This window comes from Dipteris shenzhenensis, chromosome 9 (assembly GCF_047967505.1).
Source record: "Dipteris shenzhenensis isolate YYH24624 ecotype China chromosome 9, Dip_SZ_1.0, whole genome shotgun sequence".
Lineage (NCBI taxonomy): Eukaryota > Viridiplantae > Streptophyta > Polypodiopsida > Gleicheniales > Dipteridaceae > Dipteris > Dipteris shenzhenensis.
Window position 1 is genome coordinate 1,792,174 of NC_141604.1, and position 19,820 is coordinate 1,811,993.

General features: G+C 44.3%; 1 protein-coding gene across 4 annotated transcripts; it reads right to left on the reverse strand.

Annotated features, from left to right (window-relative positions):
* Window positions 1-2,051: 2,051 nt before the first annotated feature.
* LOC147898058 (uncharacterized) lies at window positions 2,052-19,058 on the reverse strand. Of its 4 annotated transcripts, none has more exons than XM_087378752.1 (5): window positions 18,605-19,058; window positions 3,866-3,916; window positions 3,521-3,654; window positions 3,285-3,376; window positions 2,052-2,916 (listed from the first exon to the last, which is right to left on the reverse strand). In XM_087378752.1, the coding sequence occupies exons 1-5, from the start codon at window positions 18,959-18,961 to the stop codon at window positions 2,672-2,674; spliced, it is 879 nt and encodes a 292-aa protein (XP_087234878.1). In that variant the 5' UTR covers window positions 18,962-19,058; the 3' UTR covers window positions 2,052-2,671. The 4 variants fall into 4 exon arrangements, with proteins under 4 accessions (XP_087234878.1, XP_087234877.1, XP_087234880.1 ...); XM_087378751.1 differs by having other exon boundaries at window positions 2,052-2,919; XM_087378753.1 differs by having other exon boundaries at window positions 2,741-2,938.
* Window positions 19,059-19,820: the final 762 nt, after the last annotated feature.

Here is a 19,820-nt window from a genome sequence, read left to right on the forward strand (position 1 = left end):
GGAACGAAGGTGACCCTTCATGAAATTGTCACAAGACTGAGATAGATGATAGTCCATTGCATGGCCAATTGCCACTTGGGAGAATACCCTCGACTCTTCACAGCTTGGTAAACGTCCTTAAACCCTGCTACAAAGGTTTACCCATATACAATATAAAATCCTAACATAGCTAGCTATGGAGCACCCTACCTATCAAGAGTATGTGGAGTTTACGATGTGACATTGGCAATGCTTCTAACCAACACTGATAGTTCTATGTTGAATGTATCTCATGAGCTATCTCATTCTCCCTTGTGGGAGATTTTCCACCCTATCATTTTTTTTGGGTGTGACTATTACTGGTTGTAAAACTCTAGTCCGCATTGACATCATAATATTAAGCCTCCAACTTTTCCCAAAGATAATAATAATAATAATTATTGCACAATTTTCCAGAATGCTCTTACACTTGATGTCATCGTGATCTCTCTAAAAACACCAACTAAACCTATGGACTCTTGTTTTGTAAAACCCAATGCTTGCTCAATGATCGTTACAATAGTAGCAAGCTCATTTGATTCCACCCTCAAGGAGCATTCAACAATAGCAACAACTTTTACCAATCTTGCTAGTAGGCAAAGCAAGTGTGGTCCTTCCGTCCTTGATGCCAACCCAGTTATAGAGAGAGAAGATCCTTTCTAGGTGCCATGGCAAGAGTAAGCATGAATGACGCTTGCACTCTTTGGGACATTATGTTTAGTCCGGTCTTGGTGTTCTCGTGCATTCTTCCCAAGCGTCCATGCTCTCACCTCCACTCCCCTACACATGCAATCTGGCCTCAAACCTTGCCATCCCTATTCTAAACCTTGCAATCTTTTGAAAAAATTTCAAGTTTATCCACGTCCCGTGGGTTGAGGTTGTGCTCTAGAGTTTATTGCTTATGATTATCCATCTAGGCAGAGAAATACTTGCCAGGTTCATTGCTTCAATATACGAGGAATTGTGACTCTAGCAAGAAAATGTAACCATTTTGTTCATTTCATTCCTACTCTTGGTCATAATGGGGTTTGGGTTTTGAAAGACTAACCTAAAAGTTTGTAGGGTTAACAAAGTATATCTAGGTTAGGGGAGTGAGAACTAGATTTGAAAAGAGGAGGAGTTATGGAATTGTGAAGTTGCAAAGGGAAGGAGTGGAAAGCGAGCAAAGAGACTGGGAGATAAGGAGAGAAGAGGGGATTATAAGGGAGTGGAAATTTTTGGAATTTATACATCCCCTCTTTAGAGACGATGCATAAACTAAATTGACTTCACATGTGCTGTACAGAGTTTGTCAAATCAACCTATGTGCAACTTCCACAATAGAATGGGGCAATAGGAGTTGTCCCATGACTCTAGCATCTTGAGAGAACAAGCCAACCCATGGAGCAAGCCAACCCATGGAGGTCTCAATGTCAACCATACATCATACACAAATAGGGAGATTTTAAAGGAGAGACCAACAAGCGGCAACTCACTCAAGGGACCCAAACTAACTTCATTGCGACCTCTTTCAATCCCCATTGTGCCTCCAATGGCCCCTACCACAAAAAGCTTGCGAATGGAAGCAATAGGAATGAAAAGACACAAGAGGCCGAAGGTGAACCATATGATGAAGTATCACAAGATGTAGGTGTCAGTGTAGTGTTAGTTTACCCCTAGCCACCACCCCTAGCCACCACCTATTAGCTTTCCCAAGCTTCACAAGAGTGTCCATGAGAACAATATCTCAATAGCTCTAAATCAGTTCATTGATGAGTGTCTTGTAAAGGAACTTCTTGTGCGTGTGCGCACGTGTATGTGTGTCCAAAATACATGCATGCATACATACATATACGTAAAAATATATACATGTTCTATAAGTTGTACTCAATGTAGACATTATAGAGGTCACACGCACATGCATCCATACAAAACACTTAACACAAAACAACAAATATATATGGTGAATCTTTGCTAATCAATTAACGAGATCCATGAGAAATCTCTACTATTGCAGGGTCTTACAGCCCAAAAAAACTAAAAGAGGTGCCATATTGTGTAAATTCAAGAATGGCATAAAGGTCATACATTTCAAGTTAGTATTTTGGAAATCCACCTGGTAAATACATGGTCTTATATTCTTGCTTGAGGAAAGCAGGACGCAGATGAGAGTCAGTTAACCTATAAAAGTAGTCAGAGAGAAATAGATGGTCAAAACGTGATAAGATACAAGATGGAGTATGTCTCCAAGGAGGCTAGTCTCCCACAATCAGACAAGGAAATGACAATGAAAATGGGTACTTAACCACAACTTAAATGTGGGCCAAAAGTTTTCAGACATAATTGCTTAGCAACACTTGGTATATCGCAGACATGGAGAAAGATAGACAGTATCTCTGCATTGAATCTGCATTGAATCTGAGGGGTAAGGCGGGAAGCTGCTTAGTTCAACCCATCCATAGACATATTGAAGCTGAGTTGAAGTCACAAGTTCACTTCCCCTTGCCATCCCAAGACTTTATTATCGATTCTTTAGCATAATAGGACAGTTAAGGCCTCTACGAAGGAGAGACAATGTGGATCATCTGCAAATACTATAATGAAACACGTAATCTCACCATCATCAAAGGGTTCAAACTCTTCACAGCCGTCACAATACCCACTGTTGCTCCTATCACAATCCCTTCCTACATCCAAACCAGAGGATCTGATTATTTGGACCAAGCACATGGCTTCTTTGCATGCTCAATGTGGAATGAATAATCTGTGCTCTCATACTTCCTGCAAACTGTCTTTTCCTCAGGATCCAGAATTCCCAACCTGTGAGGTATTTTAATGTGGCAATACTTCGATAGGTCATCTGCACTTGCCTTTCATGAAGACCTCTTGCTGCTACCACCACTGTTCGCTTCATTGACCCTACTGTGACCAGTGCGCATTTCTGTAAAGAGGCTACCCCAGTGAAAAAGAAGCATGGATGGCAAAATTTAAATAGCTAAGTCTCGAGGTCTGTTCATACAAACACACCAATTGGACATGCCCCAAAAGGTTATTAGTTGCATACAATTCTCACTTCAATGGAGAAGGCATCTTATTTGTGGTGAACAGGAAGGAAATTGGAAAATCAATTCACAACACCATGGCCTTCCAAGGCTGGGGGGGCTAATCGAAAAGGGGTTTACTAATGAAGGCTGCAACGAGAAACACAAAGAAAGCGCAGCAAAGCTACCATGACAAGGTCGTCTAGTGCTAATCATTTCTTCATGCTTGCTATCATATATACTAACCCATTGAGGCTATACTGCTCACACGACGGAGCCCATCTTGCGCTGCACGAACGGCTCGAGCAGAATTTTTGACACCTGAAGAGATTTCCTGCCTGTGAAGACTCCAAAAAGAAATGAGTGCTCATTGGAAAGTTGAATTTAGACAAATGCTGGTATATAAATGTGAACTCATACAAAAAGGGATGAATTTTTGACTTGGTGGAGCACACATCACTGTTAAAACATTGGTTACTCACCCCAAATCACTGAGCTCCATTGTGAGATCACTGATCTCCATTCCTGATAACCTCACAGCTGCCATAGTGCCTGGTAGTTCCTCCCGGGTAACTTCAAGCAGCTTCTCTAATGCTTCAGCTGCCCTCTTGAAGGCCTTTTGCAAGTAAAGAGTACGAGTTCAAGAATAATAATAATTCCCTTCTCTGTTTCCAAACTAGGAATATATACGCTTTGCTTTTTTATAGCAGATATTTTTGCAGGGCATTCACAATAAAATCACGTTGCCCCACATTTATAAAAAAGGAAGTTTTGTGTGCATTTACGCTTGCAACCTACAAGCCTGATCTATGAAAAATGGAACTCACCAACAAGGTAGGAATTGCAGCCACAAACAAAGCTGTTACTGCACCTCCCATCTGCACGGTCAAGCAGCCACCAGTTAGGAAAAGGTAGCATCTTCTGTTATCAAGCCCAGCGGTCATTGGTTTAGGCTTTAATTCAGGATCTCATTGCAATAGACAAAAGACAGATCCAATAGTACATATACTTCTCTTATGCACTGCTGTCGTAACCAAGTCAACAGGAGTTGTCCAATGGCTCAATTGGCCAAATGTTGAGAAAGTAGAGGTCTCCTTGGTCGGCATGTCACTAAAGTATGCGAGGATGGAAGCCCTGAATATCTGAGGGCACAGAGAGGCTAGCCTAAGGACTAAGAATGTAAAATTTCTCGCCCTCCTGTACATCTCGCGTGCTTTGCACATTCGCACATTTCACACAAATTTCTAGCTACCCCAATCACAAACCCCCACATATGAATCAAAAAACTTGTGAGAAAATCAATCTCATCCTTTGTAAGTATATGCCACCATTTGCACTTTTTGCACTATTCACATATTTTGTACTAATCGCAGACTCCAGTATCATATTGCCCCCTCCACCCCTAGTCAAACTAACCTTGATCAAGATGAAATGGTAGCTTCAATTGCATTCATTTCCATCGATTGATGGTCCGCCATCAACAACATAAAAATTATAATAGGCCTGGGTGGGGATTTTAGAACCTAAGGAGCCACCTGGTCCAACCTAATTAATGAGATAGTAAATGAATCGATAGAAGACGTTACCTAATTATCGGATGAATGTCAAGTCTGACCTCAAGAAGGTCGTTTATGTGGAACAGCCACCAGTTTTTCAAGTCTCCGGTTTGGAAACTGTTCACTAAGTACGGTGGCACTGAGCCTTTGTATGCTACCCTCTACATGTTCAGTGAGAGGGGAAGCATATGATAGTCATCCTGTGTGTTGAAGATCTCATTCTTGAAGGTGATCGGGAGGAGAAGATCCATAGACTCAAATCTCTTTTTTAGTCAAAACTTCAGATGACAATCCTTGGACTTTCGCATTATTCCTGCCATGGAAATCATATGGCATCTTCGTTTCTCAATAGAGGAGATGCTTTGACATAGATGTTGGAGGACATGGGAGACGATCATTATCTTCGATGACTCTTGTATGTGAAATCAAGGGCTTCATTGCCACAGAGAATCTAGTTTCCCATGCCGGACACAGCAGATGGAAGCTGATTACCAATTCTTTCTTAAGAAGATCTACAGCAAAGAGATTGAACTACTCTATGGCTCTACCTCAGACAACTGGCCTGATGTCTTCATCATGAGGCACTGGAGAGAGACCAATAGAAGTACCTTCTTTCTCTGCTCTGCATTGGTTCTCATTGGTTCATGAAAGCAGGTGTTGGAGCCTGCATCAATCACCCCAAACCTCACCCCAAACCTTGATAAGTCTCAAATGATACTTGTCACATCTCCATACAAGGGGAGCCAAGGGCACGATAAAGGTTGGGAGCTGCCCTCATTTAGAGCTTCTTTTGATCGGCAAACCTATTTCACGGCCACTTGAGGCCCAAGGGATGGTCAACCAGCCATCTTGTCCAAGTCCGCCAAAATTGTGTCGGTCAATTGACCCTAGAGTTGGGGGTCAAAACAGGCCCATAGGTCAGTCGATCCACCACCCCTATAGTCACCAAGTAGGGGTTAGGCAACTACCCATCTCTCTTGAGGCTTGTATAAAGAGGGCCTTGGTGCCCCACTATTCTATCATCTCCACCATGAAGCAGAGAAGAGGTTCTCTCTCTCTTTTGGCAGTCCATAGCCTTAAAGTTGAGCATCCACTCTGATGCATTTTTGTGTGCACTCTTGTACATGTGTTTGAGCTCGCCTTTAAAAAAAGGTTCAAACTTCGCTGAATGTGTATTGTGGTCCGCGCATGGTACACTGGATTCTTGGCAATGGCTATGCAACTCTGATTGTCGCACATCAGCACTATTGCGTCCTCCTGACACACGTCCATGTCCTCCAGAATCCACCTCAACCACAGTGTCTCACAAGCTGCTGTACACGCAGCTCTGTACTCTGCCTTTGTAGATGAAAAGGCCACTGTGGGTTGCTTCTTACTCAGCCAAGAGATGGCACCAGATGCAAGTAAGAAACAATACCCTGTTGTCGATCTTCTGGTGTCAGCATCACCCGCCCAATCACTGTCACAAAACCCGCCTAGTTCGATGCCTTTGGTATAGGTGATCCCATAGGTGCAAGTACCCTTTAGATACCTCAGCACCCGTAAACCTGCATCCCAATGACTCTTCCTGGGAGAAGCAGAGAACTAGCATAATAGCCCAACTGCATAACAAATATCAGGTCGAGTATTGGTAAGGTAAAGCAAGCTTCCTACCAATCGTCGGTATAGAGGAGTATCGACCAGCTGAGATGTGTCGTGAACACTTAGCTTGAGCCCGACTTCCATGGGAGTTACTGCTGTCCTGCAATCCTCCATCTGAAATCTCTTCAGAAGTTCTTTGCAATATTTCTCCTGTGAAATGAAGATCCTGCCTTTGGTCTGCTTTACTTCTATCCCAAGGAAGTAGTGTAATAACCCAAGGTCAGTCATCTCAAACTCAGACATGAGTAGCTCCTTGACCTGTGAAATCTTCTTGACATGGTCACCTGTCAAGATAAGATCATCAACATAGAGGATGAGTACCAATCGCAATCCCTTCTCAATGAACAAGTAAAGGTTTGCCTAAGAAGGACTCCGACTTAGCCCTATCTTCTGAAAGAATACATCAATCCTTTGGTACCAAGCTCTAGGGGCCTGTTTCAGCCCGTATAACGCCTTCTTCAACCTCCAGACCTTTAATGGGGACCCTGGATCTTGAAAGCCCGGTGACTGCTCCACGTATACCTCCTCCTCCAGGGTTCCATTAAGGAATGCGGACTTCACGTCCATTTGAAAAATAGGCCACTGGAATTGGGCAGCAAGGGCAATCACTGTCCGGATAGTAACCATGCAGGCTGTGGGAGCAAAAGTTTCATCAAAATCCATGCCTTCAGTTTGAGCAAAACCTTTGACCACTAACCTTGCTTTATACTTATCCAAGCTGCCGTCTGATTTGTATTTAAGTTTGTATACCCACTTAGTGCCGCTGACTTTCCGTCGCGGGGGCCTGGCCACTAAGTCCCAGGTATCGTTCTTTAGGATAGCATCCATCTCTGCTTGCATGGCAGCCTGCCATTCTGGATTGTCCTTCGCCTCCTCGAAGGTCCTTGGCTCTTCAAGCTGATCCACCAATGCAAAATTCATGGATGGGGTCTTTTGAAGACGTTGGGACCGACGCAATCCGGAACTGCTACTCTCAGGTAATTCGGTGACCCGAGACTCTTCCAATGTCCTTAGGTACCATTGGGGCAACCTTTTCTGCTTCTTAGTGGGAGGAGGAACTGGAATTGCTTCTGGAACATCCTGCTCTTCCTCAGTATCTTGTGGAACATCAGCTTCTGATTTCGCCACCTTTTGGATGGTCAACCTGGGGCGGGGTGGGTTCGGGGGTTGAACAATCTCCTCCTCCTCAATCTGAGGCTCCTCTTGGGGTTCAAGTTCCTTTTCCTCGAAGACAACATCCCGACTGATAAGGATCTGCTTCTTTACTGGGTCGAAGAGTCGATAGGCCTTGGACTCTTCGCTATACCCAACAAAGATACATTTTCTGCTCCGGGAATCAAGCTTGGTCCTGTCTTCCTTGTGCACATGCACCCATGCGTTAGAACCAAAAATGCGAAGATGAGTGATAGAGGGCTTCTTACCATAAAATGCCTCATATGGAGTCTTGTCCTTGACGGCCTTCGTCTTGGTCCTGTTGAGAATGTATACGGCTGTATTGATAGCTTCACTCCAATAGGCTTTAGAAAGGTTCCTCCCTCGGAGCATAGCAAGCCCTGTCTCTGTGGTGGTTCTATGCTTCCTCTCGGCTACCCCGTTTTGCTGAGAAGTATGTGGTGTGGTGAGTTGCCGCTTGATCCCATGCTTGCGACAAAATGTGTTGAACTCATTTGAGGTGAATTCTCCCCCCCTATCTGTGCGGAATGTCTTGACATCCTCCCCTGTCTCCTTTTCAACTCTGGCCTTCCAGTCCTTGAACTTCTCGAAAGCTTGAGACTTTTTAGCCAAACAATATACCCAGGTCATTCTACTGAAATCATCCACAAAGAGAAGTGAGTACCTGGATCTTGCCCACGATGCTGTAGACATTGGGCCACAAATGTCGGCGTGAACCAACTCAAGTGATTTGCTGGCCCAAAACAAGGCCTCTTGTGGGAACTTATCCCGTGCTGCTTGCCTTCTAGACAAGCCCTACAGACATCATCCTTGCCTATAATTGGTGGAAGTCCATCCACCATCTTCGACTTTGACATTTCAGCCAAGATTCCATAGCTGACATGACCGAAGCGCTCATGCCAAAGTCTGGACTTTCCGTTGTCTTCATGAACCAACATTGCACTGAGACGGTACAGTCCGTTCTCTTCAACTCCTTGAGCCACCATCTAACCATTTGCTTTGGATGTCACGGTGACCTTGCCATCTTGAAAGAAAACCGCCATGTTGTTTTTGTCCATCTGACTTACAGACAGTAAATTCTTGCAAAGGTTGGGTACATAAAGTACTCCAGAGATATCCTTCTCCTCACCCGCGGTTGTAATGAAAGGAATTCTACCGATGCCCTTCACAGGACACGTCCGGCTATCCCTGATAGAAACTTTGGAATCCGGGTGTGTACTTTCCATGGTTTTGAACCAAGTCCTTCTGTTGGACCTGTGCTTGGAAGCACCGTTGTCAACATACCAACACTCTTTACCTTCATTGACTGCATATGCTGAACAACGTTCACTGATTAAAAACAACTGTCCAGTCCTCACATTGGCAGAATCATTCTTAGGCTCTTCTTTGTTCCTCGCTTCTCTCTTCTGCTTCTGATCTGCCTTCTTCTTTCGGCATTCTTTGGCGGAGTGGCCAAGCTTTTCACAGTAATAGCACTTCATTTTCTTCTTTCGGTCAGCGTCCTCTGACTTCTTGAACTCCTTTGGCTTGCCTTTTCCAGGCTTGTCTTTGGCCACTAATGCCTTCTCGTCGGTTTGCGTAAAGAGTTTCTCTCGAGCCTCCTCCTGAAGCAGGAGTGCGCCAAGCTCCTCAAAGGTGATTGGCTTAGTGCGTTGACCCGCAGTGACCGTAGTCACAAAACTTTTGAAACTCCGTGGCAACTTGTGGAGTGTGAGCAACGCCAATTGACTCGAGTCTACCTTCTGACCAACCGCTGTGAGCTGGTCCCGCACAACTTTCACCTTTGTCAGATGGTCATGCACACTATCACCCTCATTCATATCAAGATTATAAAGCTGATGCTGAAGAGTAATGATACGGGCTGTATTATCGGTTTCATACAGCTCCTTCAGTATGGCCCACACCTTTGAAGACATCTCTGCCAACTGGATATGAGGAATCACAGCATCTGCTGTCGTGCCAATAAGCATTGCTAAGGCTTGAGCATCCCTCTCCTCCCATGCACTGAGTTCATCCGCATCTCCTTCAACTAAAACTTCACCTCTTTTGTCCACAATGTCCTCCGGCTGCTCCTCAGTCCCAATCACTATCTTCCACAGCTTCCGTGCCAACAGATGGCTTCGGATCTTGACTTTCCAGATTGGATAGTTCGTCCCATCGAGCTTTCCAGCTTCACCAAAATTGGGAATAAATGAAGAAGGAAGATGACTGGAGCAGGAGGAAGGACGAGCAATGGGTGTAGAGGCTTCTGAACGCTGATCCATCTCGGTGAATGGCAAACTGAAAAACTGAAGCAAAAAAGATGCACTAACCTCCTGTGCTAGCTTGAGCTGAAAATAGAATCGCCTTTCTGCCAAGGGACTCCTTCCTTCAGAGAGTGCTTTGATGAAGAAGAGTTGAGAGCCTATGGCTCTGATACCATGTTGAAAATAGGAGGGAATGAATCACTCAAACCTCCACCCAAGATCTCTCCAACTCTTACACACACTCAACTCAGATAGATGATCACAGATGCAATAAACACTCACTCAGAAATAACTTGGACGGAGAGAGAGAGAGAGAGAGAGTATATTCATCCACCGGATGGTGGGCAGAAAAACAGCTCACAGGGAGCAATACAAAATACAGCAAAGTGCTGGAGAATACTGAAGGACTCTCTCTCTCTCACAAACTGCTCCAGAACTGAGTGCACAGCACAGCCTTGGAAGGAGGCTTTCAGTCTTGCACTGGATGCTGGAAACAACAAAGGAGTGGGCCTTTTATAGGCACTGCCCAGGCCCCTTTAGTTGACCGACCAGCAGGGTTGGTACCCTGTCTGGTGGCCGACTAGGTGGGCCCTATGGTCGGTGGCCCTGGTTGGGCCGACTTGGCCTGCCACAGGCCCCTATTTAAGGGTGCCCTGTGCAGCCAGTCTGCGCAGCTGCGTCGCCTCCAAGTGAGGCCTAAGGCCCCTGTTTTCCTGCTGTTGCAGGCAGCAACCAGCCCGTGTGCTGGTTGCCTATGATGCCGGCCTGAGTCTCTCTCTTTCTCCAGCCCTCCTACCTCTCACTGCCCCTTGTCCCCTCAAATCGGGGGCTCACAGGTGGGCACAGTGAGTTTCTAACATATTAGTCCTTGTACCGGTTGGGGTTCTCTTAGGCCGACCCATAACATCACGCACGTGGATATAAATTTTATATTATATACTAGTAGTACTCTATAAGGTAGGACTCGAGTTTAGAGAGAATACTTGACTTTGAGCCAGGTGTGGTCTTGCTTATGCCGGCCGTTTGCATCTCGCTCGAAGTCTAGACAAGAAGAGTTGGTGTTAGTAGATTAATCGTTTCATTTGGTAATAGAGCGAAGGGTGTGAGGCTACTGCGCTTGTCGATGATTTAGAGTGAGGTTGGGTATCGCGGGATCTGGCTACTGAGACAAAGTTTGAGGCTGGAGGTTTTGCAAGTGTTCAGGAAAATTGCAAAGATGAAGACATGTTTACGTTTGCAAGTCTCACGTATTCCTTGATAGGAGACTAGCGTCAGCTAATTGGAAAGCTCCTATCAAAAGAGTTTTGCTGCAATTGGGGTCATGCTTCCAAAATTGTGTTGCGACTAGAGGGAGAAAGGCACATAGAGTCGTACGGGATTGGAGTCAAGATCGAACGAGCTATAATCGTGTGGGCTTGTGACGAAAATCAAACGAGCTGTTAATGATTGGAATCGTTGGCAGTAAGGACTTCCGTCTCATGAATTTAGAGCTCCGACCAGCACCAGACCGTTGAGAAGCATAATCGAACAGGGAGATCTTATCCTCCATTCCTCTCACTGATTTATATTTCAGTCTTGCAGTCGTGACATATGTTAGTTCGTTTTGTTCTTAGAGTTTGAGTTATCTGGAGTTGCAGGAAATTCTCTAGTATAGAGAAAGATAGTTTGCAATTTGATATATATGCTTGGTTAGCTGTTCTTGGGAGCATTTGGAGGTTTTGACATAGCTGTGATTTGGGAATTGGACTTTCGATTGTAGATACGCTTCACGCGGTGGTGTTTTTTAAAAAAAAAACTACCTTATGGATAAGAGGCAAAGCAATAGCAATGGAAGTTGAAGAAGAAGCTTCTAGGTGGATCCCGTAGAATCAGGGTCTAGCCGACCCCGCAAGTGTTGTGCCCAGTGGGCCATACATTGTCTGGTAAATTTGCATTATTAAAGGATGCCTTCTTGCAACAGATTCTTGCTCAGCAACTGCAAGCAAATGTAGGGCAATCCGAGCTTAGGAAAATGGTTCACAATATGTCCACTAGACCATCTCATGAGGAGAAAGATAAAGCTCCAATGGAGAAAGGCAAATGTAGGGCAATCCGAGCTTAGGAAAATGCTTCACAATATGTCTACTAGACCATCTCATGAGGAGAAAGGTAAAGCTCCAATGGAGCCTAAAACCAGTGTTCACACGGTCGAGCCTAGGAGAGCTAAGGTGCCTAATATTGCCAATTATAGGCCAAAAAAGTATTATGGTCGGATGTCTGACCATAGTTCTGATATCATAGAGACCTGGTTGCACAAATGGCATGAGGCTTTCGCTATTTGTGAAATCAAGATTGATATAAAGAAACTCCAGTTTCCGCGAGGCCATCCACATGTTTAATGAGGTAGCGGATAGATAGTGGATAAAACAACAGAAGGATGGAGTGGCATCCACTACTTGGGAGGGGTTCAAGAAAGAATTTAGCAAACACTTCTTGCCTCTTGACGAAGCATCCCAAGCTTGGGATCACTATAGAAACCTTCGTCTAAAAAATTTATCAGTGGCTGAATACACTGATAAATTCAGAGAAAGTGTAATGAAAGTTTATGAACCTCTACCTCAGTCAGTACAGGTAAAAGATTTTCTTTTCGAACTGAACGATCGGATCAAGATGGAGGTTCCGGCTAAGTATGCAAACACGCTAGATGAAGCAATTGCCAATTTGCCATAGCCTTGCACTATGAGGATGCCAAAGGAAACATGCCAAGTGGGTTTGTGCAAGTTGGGACTTGGTATGACTACCCGAAGAAAATTGGATTTAAGAAGAAGTGGGTCTGGTAAAGGGAGTGTCTCACAACCTAGTAGCCAAGTCAAGCAGGCGAAGCACGTTGAGACTCCTTCTAAACCAAGTATCACCATTGGGGTGAAAAGAAAAGTAACTCCAATGGCAGCTGGTCGCACCAAGAGTAAAAGAGAAAGCAAGGAGAGAAGCTTGTGTTTTGGATTCCTTTAGCCTCATCAATGAAAAGATTGTCCACAAAACAAGGATCGTCGAATGGCTGAGATGGTGATCTCAGAGTGCGACGTGGAGATGGAGGAAAGTCCCAAAGCAGAACAGATGCAAATTCAGCTAGCGGGATTTCTCAGAGGTTAGTACCTATTTTGTTATGTGTGTTTGCACCTGATAATATCCTATAAAAGCCCCCAGCAATGGGGTATACAGCCTTTAGCGATACAGAGTTAATTAAGATGAAGGGGCAAATATCCAATCATGATGTCATTGTGTTGTTTGATTCAGCATCAACACATAATGTAATTAACTCCAAGCTCGTAAAGAGGCTGAAATTAAAGACTAGCCCATCTGAGTATGCATATACAATCAGGATGGTAGATGGAAGTTCAACTGAAGTATGGGACCAAAGGGTTCACCAATTGGAACTTCAAATTCAGGACTATGCGGAGAAGCTAGAACTAAGAAGCCCTTGTATTGGCCTTATCGGATCCCACGCCCTTCTTGGTTGATGTTGAAGCTAGTGAGATCACAATAGGTGTAACTTTATTCCAGAGGGAACGACTTGTAACTTTTAAGAGTAAAAAGCTAGATGATACCTAGGTTCACTGGCCGACTGTGGAGAAAGAATTATTTGTGGATATATACGCATTAAAAACTTGGATATATTATCTATATGGAGCCAAGTTTGTTATATTGACAAGTACATATGCGATAGGCTTGAGTTGAGAGGGAGGAAGGGACAATGGGTTAGCCTTTGATATAGCGAAAGGCTAATCCAAACAAGATTAACCATGCTTTGAGTCATGGTTGGGGAGGTAAACTTCTTGAGTTTTATCGACTTTGAAATGACCAGACTGGCTCATGCACATATAGCCCTAGGTAAGGCTTGGCATTTTAAGAAGAATCCAGCCATAGATTAGAAAAAGCACATTTATCAGTTTAAGATGAATGATGTGCTGTATGTTTTACGAGGTGAAAAGGATTTACCTCAGAGACCGCTAGTTTCCATTATGGAAGTTCGAAAAATGCAAGAAGAGTTTTTGTTTCTTTATACAACATCGGTAGAGCCGATTGATGGTCCATTGGCTAGCACTGATGTTACCCAAGATGGGGAGATGGCCAACTTGGCTCATCATATAGTAGAGGAGTTCTTTGACTGTTTTAGGGATGAGTTGCCCTTTGGGTTACCTCCAAAGCGGAATGTTCAGCATAAGATTGAACTTATCCCGGGGGCAAAACCTGTAAATAGGCCTCCCTATAGATTAAGTTTTACTGAAGAAGCGGAGGTGCAAAGACAATTAGAAGAATACCTCAAGCTGGGGCAGATTCAGCCCAGTTTCTCACCTTTTGCTTCACCAGTGATATTGAAGAAAAAGAAAGATGATACTTTTCGCCTCCGTACACATTACAGAGCATTGAATAATATCATTGTTAAGCACAGGTATTTGATGGCTCAGATCGATGACTTGCTAGATGCATTACATGGGGCCATAATTTTCAACGAGATAGATCTGAAGTGTGGCTACCATCAGATCCGTATAAAAGCTGAGGATGTGCATAAGACCGCTTTTAGAAGCAAGTTTTGAATATTCTGAGTTTTTAGTAATGCCATTTGGACTTACCAATGCTCCAACTACATTCATCATGCTTATGAATGCCCGTATATCAAGAAGTTTGTAGTACATTTTATTGACGACATTCTTGTTTTCAGCAAAAGTATTGCTGAGCAATGAACACTTAAGAATAGTGTTCAGTACTTTGAGGAAGCTACTCTGTATGTAAATAAAAAGAAAACTATACTTTGCATGGTAAGACTTGAATATTTAGGATTCACTATTACTCTTCAGGGGGTGGAAATGGATCCAAAGAAAGTGGCCAAGATACAAACTTGGCCCTTGTGGTCTCACGACCGGTGTTAAAAATAGTTGATCCCTAGAAATTGTTTTTCATTGAAACCGATGCAAGTGGCATTGCAGTAGGAGTAATTCTCCTCCAAGAGGGAAGGCCAGTAGTCTTTGAAAGCAAGAAGCTTTCTCCCTCTCAACAAAATTGGCCAACTCATGAATTACGGTTGTATGCCGTTGTCCATGCTTTGAAAGCATGGAGACATTATTTGTATGGATTAAAGTTTTATGCTGATGTTCATCATGATACTTTGAAACATTTCTGTAAACAACCTGACTTGAGAGGCCGCCAAGCTAGGTGGGTAGAACTCATGCAGGAGTTTAACATGACTATTCGGTACTGAAGAGGGAAGGATAATAAAGTTGCTGATGCATTGTCACGCATTATGCATAATATGAGTTTCACGGCATTAGGGAATGCTCTAATGGCTGAAATTAGAGAAACTCAAAAGGTGGACGAGTTCGTCTAGAGCCTTTGGCCTAAGGTTCATATGCTTAAACCCGGGGAAAAGGGTGACCTGGCATCCAGAAAAGCTAAACTTATGCAAGATATACCATAGGGGATGGTATGCTAAAAAGAAATGGAAAGGTAGTTGTACCTAATCAGAATGATCTCGGGCAGAGAGTCATTCAACAGTGCCATGATAGCCCATGTGCGGGACATCCAGGAGTCGAGAAGACATATGATCTCGTGAAATGAGATTTCTTTTGGCCAAAAGTGAAAAAACATATTCATGAATATGTGACACATTGTTTTTTGTGTCAAGTAAGTAAGGCAAAGCAGATAAAGCAGACTTTTACAGCCCTTGGAAATACCACTAGGTAGGTGGGAGAGCATTTCCATGGACTTTATTGTTGGTCTGCCTACGACACAAGGTGGAATGATTCTATCCTTGTGGTGCTTGATTGTCTTACCAAGATGGCTCACTTCATTCCGACTAAGGAGTCTGTTAGTACCCTGCAAGTCGCGGATTTGTTTATTAAACATATATTTCATCTACATGGATTACCCAAATCCATAGTATCAAATAGAGATCTTAAATTTACCAGTCATTTTTGAACTGCAGTGTTTGAGGCACTAAGGACTGAGTTGGGAATGAGTGGTGGCAATCATCCAGGATCGGATAGTCACATGGAAATAGTCAACTAGGCTTTAGAGGATATGCTTAGAGCATATGTTTCATTGAGGCAACATACGTGGGACACGTGGTTGCCACTATTGGAATTTGCCTACAATGATAGAAAACATTCCTCTACAGGAATGAGCCCGTTCGAGCTGAACTATGGTTACAGACCAGCAAATCCAACTACAGATGGAATACCTCAGAAAGTGCCTAGTGCCGTGAACTACGTGGTTCAGATGTGGGAGATGCTAGCGTTTGCGAGAGCTAACATTCGCGAGGCTATGGATAGAGCTAAGGCATATTCGGATGAAAATAGATCCGTTAGGGCATTTAAGAAAGGAGAAAAAGTTTTTCTCAGAATTCCTTCACACTCCAAGTCTTTGACTGCAGGAGAGTGTCCTAAGTTATCACCCCAATATTGTGGGCCGTGGCTAATTTTTAAAAGAATAAGCAAGGTGGCCTATAATTGGGAATTAGCACAGGGTTGTAAGGTGCACCCCGTGTTTCATGTTTCTCGTTTAAAGAAGTTTTTGCACCCAGGTGACTCACTAACCGAGGGTGTTGTTTTGTTTCAGGAGATAAAGAATAATGCAAGACACAAACCAACAAGAATCTTGGACCGAGGAACAATGCAAGTACGCAATCGGAAGATACCCATGGTGTTGGTTGCATGGCATGGTCTACCTCTAGGCTCTATTTAAGACTACTTGGGAATCCGTGTATCAGATGCGGAGAACATTCCCAGATTCTATCATCAAGGACACTGTACTTAAAGAGGAAAGGAATGTTATGCACAAGTTGAGGTAATATGACCTCGGAAGGGTTAGTAGACATTTTCTTTTAGAGGGCTGACTTTAATTGTATTTTTGTTGTGTTTCAAGTAAATGGTTAAAGGAATCAATGTCAAGGTCCTTGGTGAGGGCGACAGGGCACAGACTAGACAAATCTAAGGTTGAGGACCTAGGTGCACCTAAATGTGTAAATTGCCAAGGGGCAAATGGAATTAATGTTTATCCCAAGAGGGGGGTAAAAGGGTGCATGTTAGGGGCTTCCAGATTAGGACATGTGGCATCCAGATTCGTCTAGGGAGATGAGGGATTTGGAAAAGCTAGCATGTGCGAATTTCTACGTGATGATTTGAGCTGGCTTTACCAGAGGTTGGCTGGGTGGAACAATAGTGTGCCTACGGCCGTGATTTGACAGGAAGAGTTGGTGTTAGTAGATTAATCGTTTCAGATATCAGGTGGAAAAATCTAGATACTATTATGTTGCATATATTACAATTTGTAGCCCATGATGCCACACTTATGAGAACCAACAATATATACGTCCGTCCTAGAGATGGACACAATACAAAAGACGAGCCCAATGTACCACCAAAACATGGACCCTTGTACTACCAAAAATAAGCTATTCTCCTACCTCCGTGGCACTTCTACAACACTCAGCTTGCATGCTCCGGTAGAGCTTGAGTTGGCCTTGATATTGTGCCCAAGCTGCCCCTCCCGAACAGCCAAAACTAAGGCAGTGTATTGACCTCCTTGTGTTGCCCTGATGCACAGCCAAGTGATGAAGAAACCCTTGAGCTTTGTCTGCTGCACTCAGCCTGATCTCTACTGCTCCAAGTCCTCCTAGATGAAGACCAAATCCTGGCTGAGGTGCTGCTCCAAACTGCTTCTGAAATGGCTCTTCCAATGGATAAATGAGTGAGTCCAAGGGGTATAGGCTCCAAGGGCCCCCCAAAATGGACCGACCCAGTCAGGCTGACCCCTCAGTCTGTGACCCGACCTGGGCACAGCCCCACATGCAGCCAAGTGGCTGCCCAATCTGTCCCACCTCACCACGTGGCAGTCTGCCAATAGCCCAGGCCCTTTTCAGCCCCAAGTTGGGGTCTTCTCCAGCCACAAACATGCTCCAGCCAATCGCCTACCAGCTCCTGGTGCCCCGACTCTGTTCTGGACCTATCCAGCCCAAAACCCTCTGCTCCAGATCTGTACAGCCTGCTGCCAGCATCCATACAGAGGCGCCTTTGTGCTGTCTTCTTCTGTACAAGTCCGTACAATAGGCGTAACATGTCCACACATTTCCTGCACGGTCTGCGATTGCTGATATCACATGCCAGCCTGTCAGTCTTCCACAGATCTGCTCCCAATTGTTCCTGATAGCTAAGTGACAGTTCCGTACCACTTCTGTCCTCCAGGCTAGCTCTTCTTTGCCAAGTACTTTCCTAGGTGTGCTACCCACATGGCAGCCTATCTTTATTTGTATGCTGCCCACATGACAGCCAATGTGTTGTCCATGTGGCAATCCTTTGTTCCATGTTAGTTCTGACCAGGGGGCATGCCCACATGTCTTCCAATACACTGGTACACCTTTCCTCATTTGGGGGCTCACAGATGGGGAGGTGACCACACAAATTCCAACAGGACGAACATGAGTATCAAATAATAGGCCAAAGTGAAGGCGAGGTAAAGTGGGCGATGAAAAACCCTTGTGGAAGAGAAAGGCTGGGAGAGTGCAAAGAAGAGCTGCTCGGCCAGCACTAATAAAGAGCCTCAGGGATCAGATTGCATATTATCCACTCCATGGCGATAGGATAGTTTATGCAAGGACAAATATAGTATTTAATGTCGAGATCAATGACAATCTGTCAACGAGTTCCTCTCTAATTTTGTTGGCTCAAAGAAGCCCATGACCTCAAAACTCACTGCCCCAAACACTATGCCAAAGATTTGGAGTTCTTCCATAATAGTTTTATCAGCTGCCCCTTGAGGTCCCATAGGAGGAGACGTATGCTTGCAAGCTCACCGGTAGGACAAGCAAAATGTGGGTTTACGGAAAAACAAACTCTCTTTCTCTCTCTCTCTCTCTCTCTCTCATACACACACACACACACACACACAAGAACATAAATATGCTTTGGGAGCTCACCACACAAGCGATTATACTGAGTAAGAGTAAGTGCTGGTCTGTAAGGTTCCAATTCTTCATAGAAACCGGCGGCATACATACAGCGCCAGTACTGGAGTACGTCGTCAATTCTGTCTGCAGCTCCACACTTTTCTGAGCATCCTCAATCCCAGAAGCAAAAACAGTTTCATTTGTTTGGGCTGGAGCTTGAGGACGTGATCTTCGAACGACTGTAATTCTTCGCAGAGGAGACGAATTCCAGCGTTGGACTTTCCATGAAGGATTCAGTTTCAGTGGGAATGCACACTCTTGTCGCAAGAGCATCCGAATTGTTTGAGAGTAGACTTGAAACGGCATACAGTGCAACGTGCTGGCCATTTCCGCCCATCCAAATTCAGCTAAGCGTCAATGATGCCATGGCGGCTAAAGAGAGACTAATAGTAACGATTTATTTTTGGCCTGGCCCATAATTGGAGGTTAGACTCCGAGAAGCGAAAAATGATTTATTTTTGAAATTCGCATAGGGAAATTCCCTTTTGAGTCTAGGTGTCATTTACAGTGTCATTTAGGTGTGTTCACAAGCAGACGTGGCGCATCGGATCCCCTTGGCCTCATGCGTCTCATGCTACTGAATCATCAAGCCCGCCTCTGTCTTGAAGGTGGTGATGGTGGACCTGTTTTCTCGGTGGGAGGTGTTGTTGTGCAGACAATGTCGTTCTTCGGATGAGTGGGCATTTGTTGCGACCTGCCAATACAATCCGGAGATGCATGCTTCAGCTCTATCAATTTCAGATTCTAAGTCAGCTTGGTATTTTGATAGCGATGCTTCTAAGCACATTACCGGAGCAAATCTCTATTTTAGCCGTTGAGTGATGCTCTCGAGAGGGGCATTGTCACTTGTGCAAAGAATGCAGCTTATCCCGTGAAAGAGATTGGTCAAGTGCAAGTCACATCCGTGTCAGGTGATACAGTGAAACTTGTGGAAGTTTTGTATGTTCCAAGGATCAAGAAGAATCTGATGTCTATTTGAGTCATCTCCACACATGGCTTCCGAGTTCTTTTTGACGGTCATCGTTGTGCCATGTATGATAACTGATGCGATAGCTTTCAAAGAAGACATTAAGCGGATCCTTTCAGTAGTAAGAGCCACCTAAGCACACGATTGTCTTAATTGTCAAGCATGATGCAAAAACCTACTAGCGACAATTCACAGAGCACCTACGAGTACGGAAAGTCC